Genomic DNA, 13,666 nt, shown 5'->3' with positions numbered 1-13,666 from the left:
TTTATTTGGGAATTCCAAGTATTTCCTAACAGAAGTTTCTCTAGAGCTCAAATCATAAAGAAAATCCTATCAAATAAATGAAAGGGCCCATAATTTATACTCCATTTAAATTATGCTTTGGTAAGGTCCCAGCATAGATCTACACCAAGTTGAAAGTGCTAAGAACTTGATTCATACCAATGCAGAAAAATTATGATGAGGTGCAACAATGCATAACTAAGAGGGATAGAGATAACTAGAATCAATAAAACAGTGAAGGAGTATTTTTTTTACAACCTTGCGTGCAGTATCTTTCTCTAGCTTCTATAAGCAGAAGAAATGGGAAAATCTTATAGAAGAGCTAAACTTTCCAGAGGAACGTTTGATCATATAAAGCAGGGTATATTGAAATTAAGACATTCAAAACACCAGATATTACTTAGTAGCCATTGCAGTAAGCATTGTAACCTACCCTTGAGCGCAGGCCATACTGATCATTGAGCTTGTCCCTATAGTTTTCTGCTTTAAACTCCACCGGACGAGGACTGCAATCCAGTTCTTGCACAGCTCCAAAGACAACCTCATTCGTAGCCTCATAGTTCTGCTCATAGTAAGTTTGCGGGGCCAAGGAATACTGCTGGTGCTGGTGCACCTGCTGCTGATTATGTTGTTGGTGTTGCTGCATCTTCCCATCCCAGTGGTTAAAGTAAGCCTGCCCCTGCCGAAGTTGGTGGATCTTTGCTTGGTTCTTGGACATGAAGGCATAGGTTTTACGAGGGGTTGGCGTCTTAGCCTCGACTGGCGGAGGCTCATCTTCCTCGGGGATGATAAAGCTCTCCTGCACAGGCCATGAGTTCGGCCGCTGTTGCTGCCGATGAGCAACTTGGTGTTCACTGGCCTGAGTTTTCCTACTGAACAATGCTCCAACGATTTCAGCCAAGGATGATTTGGCACCAGATAGAAGCTTTACCATTGAGGTCAAGAAGCCTTCTTCTTCATCTTGCTTCTTTAAATCATCCTCAGTTGAGAGCAATGTTGGTCTTCCAGATTCCCAACTTGACTTCTGCAATACAGAGCTGCGTGATTTTATAGAAGCAGAAGCCTTCAGGATTTCTTGATAATTAGCCTGATGACAGAAAATAATGGGCAGCAATCATATGCCAAGTAAACTTGGCAAAAAACAACATTTCTTGAGAATGGGCATACTAGAACATAAATTTGGAGTAATCTTACAACCGCAAGGAAATTAAGCTCGGATTATTGCAACAAATGGTTTCTAAAATGAACATTAGATAGGGGTATAACCGAGTCAAGCTGACTCGCGAGTCGGCTCGGACTCGACTCGGTAATAGGCTCGACGAGTTGAGCTTATCGAGCTCATGAGTCGAGCTCGAAGGCTTATCGAGCTCGAAGAGGCCTCGGACTCGACTTGTCGGCTCGACAAGCAGCTCAACGGAAGAGCTCACGAACGGGAAATCCTAATCCACGGAGCTCGCGAGCCGGAAATCCTAATCCACGGAGCTCGCGAGCAAGAAATCCTAATCGACAGAGTTCACATGCGGATCTCAACGGCGGACAAGCTCTGGACGACGACGACAGACGCGAGTTCGGGAAGACGACGCAAAATACATGGATGACGACGTCCGTCATTTTTTACTACGAGCTCGGGTCCTCGGGACGACGTCGCCGGAGTTCGGGAAGATGACGGAGAAGATGATGACCTCGGGACGAAGGATATCAATGGTGGAGGTTGGGAAGACGGACGCGACGACGATCGAGGGACGATGGACGCAACGAGTTTGACAGCGGAGCTCGAGACTGAGCTCGACAAGCCGCTCGACATAAAGACGAGTCGAGCTCGAGCTCGGTATTAGGTAGTCGAGCTCAACTCGAACAACCCCTGGCTCGAGCTCAACTAGACTAGTTTGCACCCCTAACATTAGATAGTAAATCCAAAGTATAAAGAGACTTACATCTTGTGATGAGATCATTACTCCCACACGTCGTTGCAGCAAAGCAAGCATGTAGCCAAAGAACCCTGCTGCAAAGAGCACTGCCAATCCTGCAATATAAAGTAAAATATAAAAGCCATATCGTTATAAGTGAAGGCACAGACCAATAAAATGATTTTGGTGGCATTCACTAGAGCAAAAGTTACCTAGTGGAAAACTGTTTTCATACTGGTATGCGCAGTCATCAAAATGAAGTTGGATTTCCCGAATTGCCTGATTCCCACGATCCACAACCAAAAGAGAGCAGCTGCTTCCAATGTAAACTACTTCAAAATCATTTGAAAATTTTGCATCTTCACTGGGCCCATCCATATGGCCCCCTTTGTTCCACTTACCTCCAGCAATAGTGGTGACACCTACAGAAAGATGCAAAATAGTCCAATCAGTGGTATTTTGCTTATTCTTTGATATTTTCTTCTTATGATATCTTATCAGTGATATGAAAGGAAAACCATAACTAAGACAAAGTGTGAGCTTAGTAACAGTGATGATAATTATAATAATGATGCTTTGCCACCTGAAAATATAAGAAGGAAGATTGTTGGATAGCATTTTTTTAAGAATACAATGACAAAATCACGAGCTATTATTCTGTGCGGACACCGGACAGTTCTCCCGTCCAGTTACGCTTAGGGATCCTTACCGAGCTCGGATCGAGTGCGGTACATTTTTTGAGTGACATGGCGCATTTTTATTGGTCTCCGGGCTCCGCACAGAATAATAAATCCAAAATCACAAAGAGGTTATACTATAGACAAGAAAAAAATGTCATCTAAAGAAAAAAAAACCCATTGATGTTAAAAGTGAGTTGGGTACTTGCCTAGGGGCTCAAGTGAGGCGAGGACATAGCACCTCTCATGCCTACTAAGTGGGTTCCATTATTAAGAGGTACCAAGGTGAGCATAGTACCTTACGGTGTCAGGTAGTGTGGCGAGCACTTTTCTCTTATTTTAAAGAAGGCCCCTAATACTTCAAAAGCTAAAGATGAACTAGATTTATATGATGATAAGCTAGCATGAGATGATGTTAAAAGAGCATCAAGAATTGGAGAAACAATCAGACACCCTTCAAAAGAAGTTGAACGTATGTTGGTGCAAGAGCTTCAATTATAGAATAGTAAATCATGAAGATATAAGGAGGATTCTAAAGAATAGTAAGAGATTGTCACAGTATGGACCGGAAGCTTGAATTATTGAGTCGGAAAAAAACAGTCGGACGATTGATTAAAATTTGACTTGCTAAGATTTTAAACAATAACATATTTCCATTATACTAAAAGAGCAACTAAAATCTCAAATTTATTTCTAAAATAAAATACTATAAATACATTTCTCTTGTAACATTGTGTCGATAATATACACTCTCTCCCTCTTTCATTCATTTAAAGTATTCGAATAATTCCTGTGTACATTTGCAAATATAGGGGTGAGTCATAACACAACTTGGTGAGCATGCCATACTACTAAATTACAAAAATACAAGGCATTTTGAACCATATGCATGCTTATTGTAAAATATTAAATAACTCTATTTACTAACATTTATATTTGAAAATGACTATCAATCATATATATATATCATATCTTGTCTTAACACTTTCTATAACTAATACAACTGTCATAAGAAATATCATATAAATAGTATCAATTAAGGTACTTTCATTTCTTTTTTTTTTTTCATAACCTTTTTCAATTCATGCGAGTGGGTACATTACGTCCCATGTCAGTACCATAAATGGACATACTCTATCAGCCAACATGCACGTATAAGCAGTTATTTTTAGTTTGGGTTGCGCTCCTTTTATCAACATTCAAGCACATAAAGGATGGGTTGCGCTCCTTTTATCAACATTCAATCCAAACAAAAGAAGTTATTTCATCATTTGAGGGTAGTCAGGTATCTTTTACTGAGAATGAGGACACTAACAACATTAAGCTTCATTATGCTAATTGTGTTACTACACCATCCTAGTTGTGAATGGTGAAAATTCGCTCTCACCTTAAAAGAAAGCAATTTGAGAATTAAAGGTTCAAAGATGTAAAATGAAAAGGGACTGTAATCAGGATATTGTGCAAGGTAGAGCAACAATGCAACATGAAAAATGAGGTAACATAAATAACATAAGGATTAAGCGGTATGATCATGTGACCTACATCCACTATTGCAACGTGTTAAGAGAATTTCACTATCTAAGAGAAAAATATAACAGGAGCACAAGAATGAAGCATTTTTCTCTCACATATTTTATCATCAATGTTAAGCTCTTTGACGTGCTCAACAAAAACAGCTCTTTCAAAGATATTGAGATAAAAAAAAAATTGTGCATAAGATGTAACAAGATGATATCATAGAGTTTCTCATACATGTTTCATAATTCCTTCATAAAACTTGCAGTTGTTGTTTCAATGAGAATGTTTAAGGCAACTTTCAAGGTCATGGATAGCGAAATCACTTAGTGCTTCAATATCCATTAGCTATCACTCCTTTGATCAACTGAGGATTGTTTTGTCCTTCACAAAGGTGGATGGAACTTTCTATTTTAGAGGTAATATTCAATTTTTAACTTCTAATATTGAAAATTTTAGTATTCAAATTCACTAATCTTGAACTTCTTGTCTTCCATTGCTCGAATATGAAATTATTTTTACCAAAAACAGTGATATCCGTTATTAAAATACAATAATGATGAGTAAAAGATATGAAAATAAACAAACAACCACAACAAAATCACTAACATGAGCACACATATCATATAGAGATTATATAATTCTACTAGGCTTGAAGAGAGATACATTGAAATTCTATCTTTCATATAATAAGAAGATGAATTAGGTCATCAAAATCTACCCACCATAGTGCTAATGATAAATCAATGATCATATCCAAATAAATTGAGGTTTGTTCAGTAATAATTGATAAAAGTGCAGCTGGAAGTTTTCATTTCATCTTGTTGGCCACGGTTACTTCTTTACTGTTTTGACACAAAGAGCCTGCCCGCCTTAGAAAAGTATCTTTCTGCTTATGGTCGTGACTCATGATGAAGGACTAGTCATCCGAGTGGCAATCCGCACCCCCTCACACTCCCCCTTTCCCTGTCTTTGATCGAGCCTCAGCTCCTTTTTCCCTCACTGCTTCCCATCACTGTGATTCTGCCTCTCTTCCCGCTTTTCGAGGGCTCTGCTATTTTTCTTTTCTCTCGCACACACCTCTACTCTAGGCAAGCGTACTTGAATTTCTAGTTCATCCTCAACTCGAATCTTTGAATGGAAGCGCTTACTTTCCTTCCTTACCTCAATGATCAAAGATCTGTGGACCATGCCATGACAGATCTACTTTTCTCTTGTCTGACTCAACCATAGACAAGGAAGATTGATCTGAGCTCGTTCAATCAAGGAGGGAGCCCTCTTCCTTGTTCAAGTGGTGCGGTCTCACAATCCTATCAGCGAGCGAGAGTCATAGTCGTTGGGAAGCAGAAAAAGCGATAGTTTGAGTGGACAGAAGGGCTAGGTCCCGAGTGTTGAGTAGCAGGTCATGGTCCACAAGCCAGGAAAGGAGCAAGCAAGGGACATGTTGAACACCTACCTCTCCAACTAAGTCCAACGTTTCATTGGTGATGCGTTCCGTCGTAAGCAAGCAGTGGCACCCTTTTCCCTAAAGATTTTAGGGATAGAAAATCGTTCGGTAATATTCTCACGAAGGTGGGCATTTTTCGTGCTATACACCACGTTGAGAAAGGCCAACCAACAACACAAAGAAAGACTGTACCCTTTTTGTACCTAGGAGGTGCTCCTTATGATGCTACGGACGGCTGTCCAAAGTGCAATGACGGGCTCGGATAGGATAGTGCGTGCCGGGCCCTTTGGGTGTCCATATTTTGGCTGAGTTACCCGTAGCGTAGGCCCCTATGTGACGCGGCCGTCAGATTTTTTGACGTTCCACCGCTGTGACGCCAGAAATCCAAGGTTCCACACGAGCTCCCGTTCTGCGGCGTGGTGGCAGGACCGCTAGGGGATTGGCTCCGGGTGTAGGTAGGGTAAAATCTGCAGGGGTCATGCAAATACATAGGCCCCTTCCCTTCTGCCGAGTTTTTTAGAAGCGCTTTCTACTCTACGGTCCCTAGGAGCGAAGGGTTAGGCAGGTAGTACGGGCCTTCTGACTTCCAGCTTTGTGCCTTGGGTAAATGCCCATTTCTTTGAGATCCATTGTGAGAAGATACTTTTCAGGCTCTATGCACCATCCTTCAAAATAGACCAGTTCCCTCTTCGATACTCGTCCACCCTCCCCTTGGTAAGCCCTCAAAGGTCCCTTCCAGGTTCCAGCAGCATGGAACCCCAAGCCACCCTCCGTGGTATATCCTCCCAGCTGACATAATGAAGTCCCCTTTGGTTTCGACCTTTGTCCCAATCTTGCCAATTTCAGCCAGCCCCCACGGGGCACTTCCGTGTGTATTACCATAAGGCCAGAAGTGAGGAGTTAATGAGAGTAACCCGCCCAGAGAGGTGACGATTTCCCCACCCGTTCACTTTGCTCTTAGCTTTTTAGCTCATCAAAATCTGCCCGAATCAACTTGCGCATGGCAAGGTGCACCCCCAAGTAATCAAACTCTTCAACCTTTTGAAATCCAAGGGCCTTAGCCACCTCCTCTTGTAGCTTTGCTAAACAAGATTGCTGATTTCTTCTCGTTTGTGCAGTTAGGAGGATTGGCCTCAATCTGAGTGGTACCACCCATCCTACCCTACAACCTATAGGGGGCCGTCCGTCCTACAGCCGCCCGAAGAGGAACTGCAGTGATCTTGAATAGGGATCCTGCAGCGATAGATAGAATCCCCATAAAAAGACCACTAGATCGAGCACGAGTGACTTCGTATCTGATCAAAATCTTGACTTATTGATCGAAGTGGGTGGTTCCAGTAGACCAAAACATGTTGGATCTATGCTTTAGCACCAAACTATAATCCAAGATCAAAAAGCTAGTGTCAGTTACAAATAACAACGGAACAAAGGTTTAGGATTAAGGCCTGCGTAGTGGAATATAGGTATATGTAAAAGGTAGTCAAAGGGTGGGCTCCTGCTGAGAATAAGCTTTAGGGTTAAATACCTTGTAAGCTTCCACCAATATATGTTAGTTCTTATCGGGGTCAGCCAAGAGTGATGAAGCAAAAGGGAGGCAAAGCATCTTTTGGTGAATGCAGAATGCTTAATGCTTTAGGAAAGGGAATGATAGGCATATAGGAGAACTAAGGCATATAGGGTTTTTAGGGTTTAGTGAATGCTTAATACCTTAAGAAACTGAATGACAGTCATGTAGAAGTATTAAGGTTTATTATCAGAACTGCATGCATAAACTAGAAAAAATAAGATTTACTTGATTGGAGATGGCACTTCTACTGTTGCTCCTTGTATCTTCTCTTTCTTTTGCTTTGGACAGTTTGGATAATCTTAATTCTTGCTTTGTAGTGTTTTTGGATAAAGATAAAGGTAGTAGAGGAAATTGCAGCTTCCACTGGTGCTAGTACTAGAAAAAGATAGATCATTAGTGGTGCAGTTCAAAAGAAAGAGAGAAAGATAGCAAGCTTCCCAAGTCTAGACACCTGCACCACTATAAGAGAGAGAATAAAAAGAAAGAGCAAGCCAACTAGCAAGTTTGAACCTTCACAACTATTACAAGATAGGACCAGATAACATAAAAACTTGAAAAAAACTTTAAACGAGCTTCTAAAATAGTACTAAAGTGGTGAAAATCAGTTTAATCCTCCTCCCTATCCCAAGGTTAGCGGTAACCCTCCTTGATGGAGTGGATTTGAGCGTGGGGTGAATGAGCTGTGGAGAACTTTCTTATTGAACTTGTAGCCTTCCATGTAACCTCCTTGCTGCAGCTTCTTGCGCATCAATGCAAACCATGCAAGCTAACTATTTTTGGAAAAATTATTCTGTGCGGATGCTGGACGGGATCCGTAGATCAACCAGAACGCGTCAGGTCACTTTTTTGCTCGGTGTTGGGTGATGTGACGCGTTCTAGTTGGTCTCCAGACCGTCCGGTGTTTACACAGAATAATTTCTTCTACTTTAGGGTCTTCTAGATCATTTGTGTGGGGAAGTATAGAACAGGGTCAGAAGAAGGCATGAAGGGTGGTCAAATCCAGCCCACGACAGCTCCTTGTGCATCAATGCAAGCCTTGCAAGCTAACTATGTTAGGGCCTCCAAGATCACTTGTGTGTGGGAGGATAGAACGAGATCAAAAGCCATCAGACATGAAGGGTGGTAAAATCCAACCCACAACAGCTGATGAAGTTTGACCGTATGAAGCAAGCAGGCCTATCATAGTTATGATGACACCAAAGATTTAGGTAAGGAAGAGACAAAGTAGGTGGAGTAGTAGACCCTGGCATGAAAAAAAATATGGTGAGAAGAGGATGCATTTAACTATCAAAAAACAAGTAGTTTACCATATATGGCACCTCATTAGAGGCAAATGGCGATAAGAACCAAATGATCCATTAACATTTTACAAATAACTAAAATGGTCCACAACTACTTAAAAGTCTCATTTTAGTCCCTTAACCTTTTAAACAAAGATCTAAATGATCCCACATAAGAATTAATTTAATTCATTTTTAAAGAGCAAATTAATCAAATTGGTACTTTTATATAATCAGAAATTATTTTAGCCATTTAGAAAAAAATTAGGGAGGACCAATTCGGTCATCTTCTTGAGACAAATGTGAAGAACTCAACGAACAGGGGAAAGTAATAAATGGGGGTCGATATGATGCAGGACTACTTAGATGATGGTGCTTATGGATTCATTTAGGCATTGCACAACTTTTAGATTAGAATAATTTTAGAATAGAATTACTAGCGATTCTCAACGAAGGTTCAAAACAAATAAGGAGATGTTTTGCTTAGGCAAAATTACATGCTCTGAATTTTGAAGCTTTCAAAGTAAATAAGAAAATCAAACAACACAAACTAGTAGGCTTCAAAGTAATCCCTAATCTAACAACGAGAATTATGATGCATAGAAAGTACGCTCCATTCCTATGATTACTAAGCTTTGAGCAAGAGTAGTGGAAGAGCCCTCTGTGACTGTAATCAAACCAACGAGAATTCAGATTTAAAGAAATAAGATGTAGGGGAAAAAGAAACCTTTGCTAGGGCGACGTGGAGATCCTCCACTCGATGTCTTAAAAATGTTTATCGAAGCCTTCACCAAGTATATCAATGTGCGCTCCAAGTAATCCTCGACGGTGAAATCAACTCTTGGGTTCACGTCGAAGAATGTAGATTGTAGGATATCTACGTAGCCGTCTTCGTCCCAAGTGATGCCGTAGTTAGTCTCCGGATCCGCCATTCATGGATGAAGGGAAGTAGAATCTTTGTGGTACAAGGTACACCTCTCAAGTAGCGGCGACGAATGAACTCCAAGTTTTCCCCTAAAAATCTGAAATTGCCCTTTTCAACAATCTGAAATAAATCTGGATTTATCTCAAAAATCTGAGAGGAAATCTTAGTTTTGGTGTGGAGGGAAGAAGAACTTGAAGGATTAAGAAGTAAAGAATTAGATTCACTAGAGCACCAATGGTGGAGAGGTAACTTGAGAGAGAGAGAGAGATGTCCAGGGAGGGGCGGTGGGATGCTGAAGAGGGGATTTGGAAATCCGAAATAATTTCCCTGGATGTGGGAAATCAATTGGCTGGTTATGGTAAAGGGGAAATTCGGGTAGGAGGGGATTTGGGGATTTTGAAAAATTTCTTAAGGTGTTGGAGTTAGGAAATAATTTGAGGGGGAATTAATGGGAGAGGGTATGGGGGCCGGCGGTATGCATGGGTTGGGGTTTGATTGATGATAGCAATTAAAGGCTTCCTAATTTAGGTTTTAAATTTAGGAAATAGTTAATTTAAATCCTCTTGAATTTAAAATTCAAAATTAGATATAAATCAAATATTTCCCTAAAATAGATTAACCAAATTAGGAAATAATTTAAATTCAAATTTGGTTGAATTCAAATTTCAAATTAATCCTAATTAATTCCTTTCCAAATTAGGAAATAAATAAAAGGAGACCAAGGGGGGTTGGGGCCGGTGGCCAATTGGGGACGGGTGGAGGTGGCCGAGGCTATGGGGGATTTTAGTGGAGCTTGGTGTTGGAGGAAGTTGAGGGAAGTTTGGTGGAGTTGGGTGTGACGAAGACGAATGATGGAAGGTGGCGAGGGAAGACGAAAATACAAAGAGAAAATCATGAACCCGGCTGTATCCAAGGTTGGTGGGTGATGCGCAAATCTCCCTCTCCAAGGGATCTCTCCAACGTTCTCTCCAAGAACTCTCAAACGCTCTCAAGCACAAGTGTAGGAAAATTTCATCATAATCATTCATTAACCATGAAATAATAATCAAAGGGCTATATATAGCCAAGTACAATGGACTCAAAGAAATAAAGACTCAAATGCCCTTTGGGCTTACATGCGACAACTCCCATAAGAGGGGTACAAAGGGAAATAATAACGACACCTAAGCAAATAAGAAAATACATGAATAAAATAAAATACAACCATGACTCAAAAATATAAGGACTCGATCGTGGCCGTAGATCGGCGGCCACATTTCTGATAAACCTTCCACGCTGATCTGATGTCCCCATCACGATAACTGTAAACTTATGTTTATCCAAACTAGAGTGCTTTGAGATCCATTTGACATCAATATCATTAACTTTTTGATGGACCTTGATTTGTAATTTTCGGAATCCAAGCAAAACAACCCAAAAACGATGGAAAAATGCGAAATTTCCTTGGATGAAAACACTCACAAACACTTCAATAACTTGAATATTAAAAGACTTACAAGTTTCCACGGATGCAATGCTCTCAATTCGAGAAGAGAAGCTTTCTCCCAAGCCCTAGAGAAAAAGAAAACTAAAACAGCCACCAAAATGAGATCCATCCAAAAAGCCACCCTAACTCACTTTTAACTTTCACATGAACCCCTCAAAATCCCCTCATTACCCCTAGGGCAAACACCACAACCTTTCTCTTCAATTTGGTGGGCCCAAGGGGCCCACCCGAGAGCTTTCCCCCCTTCGGCTTGTCCGCCCAGGCAGGCGGGTTCTCCGCCTGCAGTAAGTGAGAACCGGCCCTTTAAGGGCCGGTGTTGCTATGGACCAAACCGGTCCATCACTTTTGTAATGGTAATTTTAGCTCATATCATGTGCATTATGCCATTAAACCTATAACTCATGAAATTTATAGAATCCCATGCACAAGACTGTTCAATTGAAAGAACTGAAACAAACTAAAAATTTTGAAACAGAAATAGTAAATAAAATCCACAAATGAAAAAAATAACTACAATATGGATTTTCATTAGCATACCAGTGTCACTAACTTTTCTAATTGCCATATTCAATGAATCTGCAACATAAATATTTCCTCTATCATCTATTGTGAGTCCCTTCGGACGGTTCATCCTTGCTTCCCGTGGCCTACCATCAACATGACCAACATAACCTTCAACTGAACCAGCAACAAGTTTTGGTCTGCTATCTGCAAATCAATGAAAATCAAGAAATTTTATTAGGTTTAGATCAAATTAAATAAGTGAGCAAGATTTCAATTGATTTGCCAAACCCAAGAAAATTAATGTACAACAACCAAAGACGAGAAAACGCTCTTTCACCCATAAAAGAATGACAATTTGCACGTTGTATAGAGAACCTAGTATCAACATTCTATAATTGTAAATTTTCTATTCTTGTTCAACGTAATAATATGTTATAGCTAGGGTGGTTTGTATGTGTGTCATTGTTCGAAATCTTTCATATAAATTGTGAATGTGTGTATTTTGTTACAGAATTTGTAGTACCAACACAACTCATCATTATACTTAAGACAAAACAATTCCATGCAACAAAAACTGAAAGAAAAGAATATTTGATCTTAAAGTATATCTATAAAGTTGGTTGATAAATAGCCAACCATCATTCCTTAGAATTATAATATGATGAATTTTTTGAGGTCAAATAAATATTGTTTTGAATTATGATGAATTGGACTTAACATTTAATCCAATTTCAGTTGGCAAATCCCATTAATATGGCAAAGCTGGTTAGTCTATTTAGTACTTTCCACAAATTGCATTTTGATGCAAGCAGACTAAGAAGAGAGAAATTCAGAGCGCAAAAAGGTAGATTCTAAGGAATCACATCTAGCGATCTAGGAGACTCCTCTCACATCAGACCAAGCTATCAAGTGGGTGAGCTAAAAGGTAGATTAGCGCTGGTTCACTAAAATTAAAGTAGATTGATCCACATAGGAGAGCTCCAAGTTGCTTGTGGACTCACATAAGCACAATAAGCCAAGAAGAGACCTACATCAAGAATGGAGCTCACATCATCAAGGGAGTAGCCACATCAACAATAAGGGATACTGGCACTTGCAACCTCATCATATGAAGTGGCCAAGAACTCAATGCAAGAGCATGATGGCCAGACAAAGAAATAGATAGAGAGATGGAGGGATAGGTATCTTATATATCCTCATTGTCCCGTCTCTAGAAATTTCACCGTAAAACCCTTCTTATCCTTTAAACTATCGGCGTAGGGTCTTCGATTTTAAACTATCTCATCAGGATCTAAGATCTACTGCGTGAGGTCTTCAAATTGGAACCATCTCAGCTGGATCTAAGATACGACGGCCCGAGTTCTTCAAATTTTAAAATCATCTGTCCGGATTAAAAATCAACGGCGCAGGTCTTCAATTTCAAACCATCCCGGTCGGACCTAAGGTACGACGGCCAGGGTCTTCAACATCTAATTGAAATATTTCCTTTTTTATTTCTTTCCCTTTCTTTTCTATAATATATATATAATATTATATTGTTTTTTAATATGATTATATAATATATATAATATTATATTATCATATTACATTATATATAATATATGGCATAATGAAGGGGAGAGGAGCCAAAGAAGTGACGGTGCAATCTCTGCACCTTTAGCAAAGCAACGGAGCCGAACAGCAAGGAGCCGAAGATGTAAGTCGTGTAATCTATATTCCTCCCGCGAAGCAAGGGAGTCGGACAGCAATGAAGGAGCGGAAGAGGCGACACGTGCAGCCTTTCCCTCTCCAGCAAAGGAACGAAGTTGAATGGTGACGAGGGAGCCGAAGTTGCATAGCCACAGGGAGTTGAAGAAGCGGTGCGTGCAATCTCTGCACCCGAAGTAACGGAGCCGAACAGTAGCGGAGGGGGGCGGGTCGTCGCATGCGGAGGCATCGGGATGGAGTGATGTCGCGAGTTGGATGGGATTCGACGGCACATAACACATCGGAGTCGAACTTTGAGGTTGGATGCGGGCGAAGTCGAACGGCAACAAAGGATTTGAAGAAGTAATAGTGTGATCTCTGCGCCTCTTCTGAAATAACAAAGCCAAACAACAACGACAAAAAGAGAAGATGAAAGGCGAATCCTGGACTCTTGCGAAGCAACCAAGTCGAGTAGATGCGACGGAGTAAGAAAAGAGCGTCAGTTTTTTTTTTTCTTTTCTTCTTCCGAATTTCGTCATTTTATTATTTTGAATTGTCGGTGTCTCCGAAGAGGTGTGTGGTTTGGCGAAGTGGGGCCGGTAGATGCTGTTGACCTTGATTTTCGTTCGAGTGTCATTGAGGGCCTTTGATTGA

At 40.5% G+C, this 13,666-nt stretch overlaps 2 protein-coding genes across 2 annotated transcripts in view; both read right to left on the bottom strand.

Annotated features, from left to right (window-relative positions):
• Window positions 1-228: 228 nt before the first annotated feature.
• On the bottom strand, window positions 229-11,537 carry LOC110095212 (the record flags this gene model as incomplete). Its single annotated transcript, XM_028693595.1, has 4 exons — window positions 229-1,105; window positions 1,953-2,041; window positions 2,138-2,347; window positions 11,360-11,537. Coding segments are annotated over 4 exons (1,164 nt in total), but the record flags the coding sequence as incomplete, so codon positions are not given.
• A 1,372-nt stretch (window positions 11,538-12,909) lies between these two features.
• LOC110093247 (aspartic proteinase-like protein 2) overlaps window positions 12,910-13,666 on the bottom strand; it is an 11,107-nt gene continuing 10,350 nt past the window's right edge. Inside the window, exon 6 of the mRNA XM_028693586.1 lies at window positions 12,910-13,401. Within this exon, the coding sequence (XP_028549419.1) occupies window positions 12,910-13,401 (492 nt within the window). The remainder of the gene's footprint in view (window positions 13,402-13,666) is intronic.

Source organism: Dendrobium catenatum, unplaced genomic scaffold, assembly GCF_001605985.2.
Source record: "Dendrobium catenatum unplaced genomic scaffold, ASM160598v2 fragScaff_scaffold_325, whole genome shotgun sequence".
Taxonomy (NCBI): domain Eukaryota; kingdom Viridiplantae; phylum Streptophyta; class Magnoliopsida; order Asparagales; family Orchidaceae; genus Dendrobium; species Dendrobium catenatum.
Note: the sequence above shows the minus strand (reverse complement) of the source record. Positions and strands in the feature narration are given on the sequence as shown.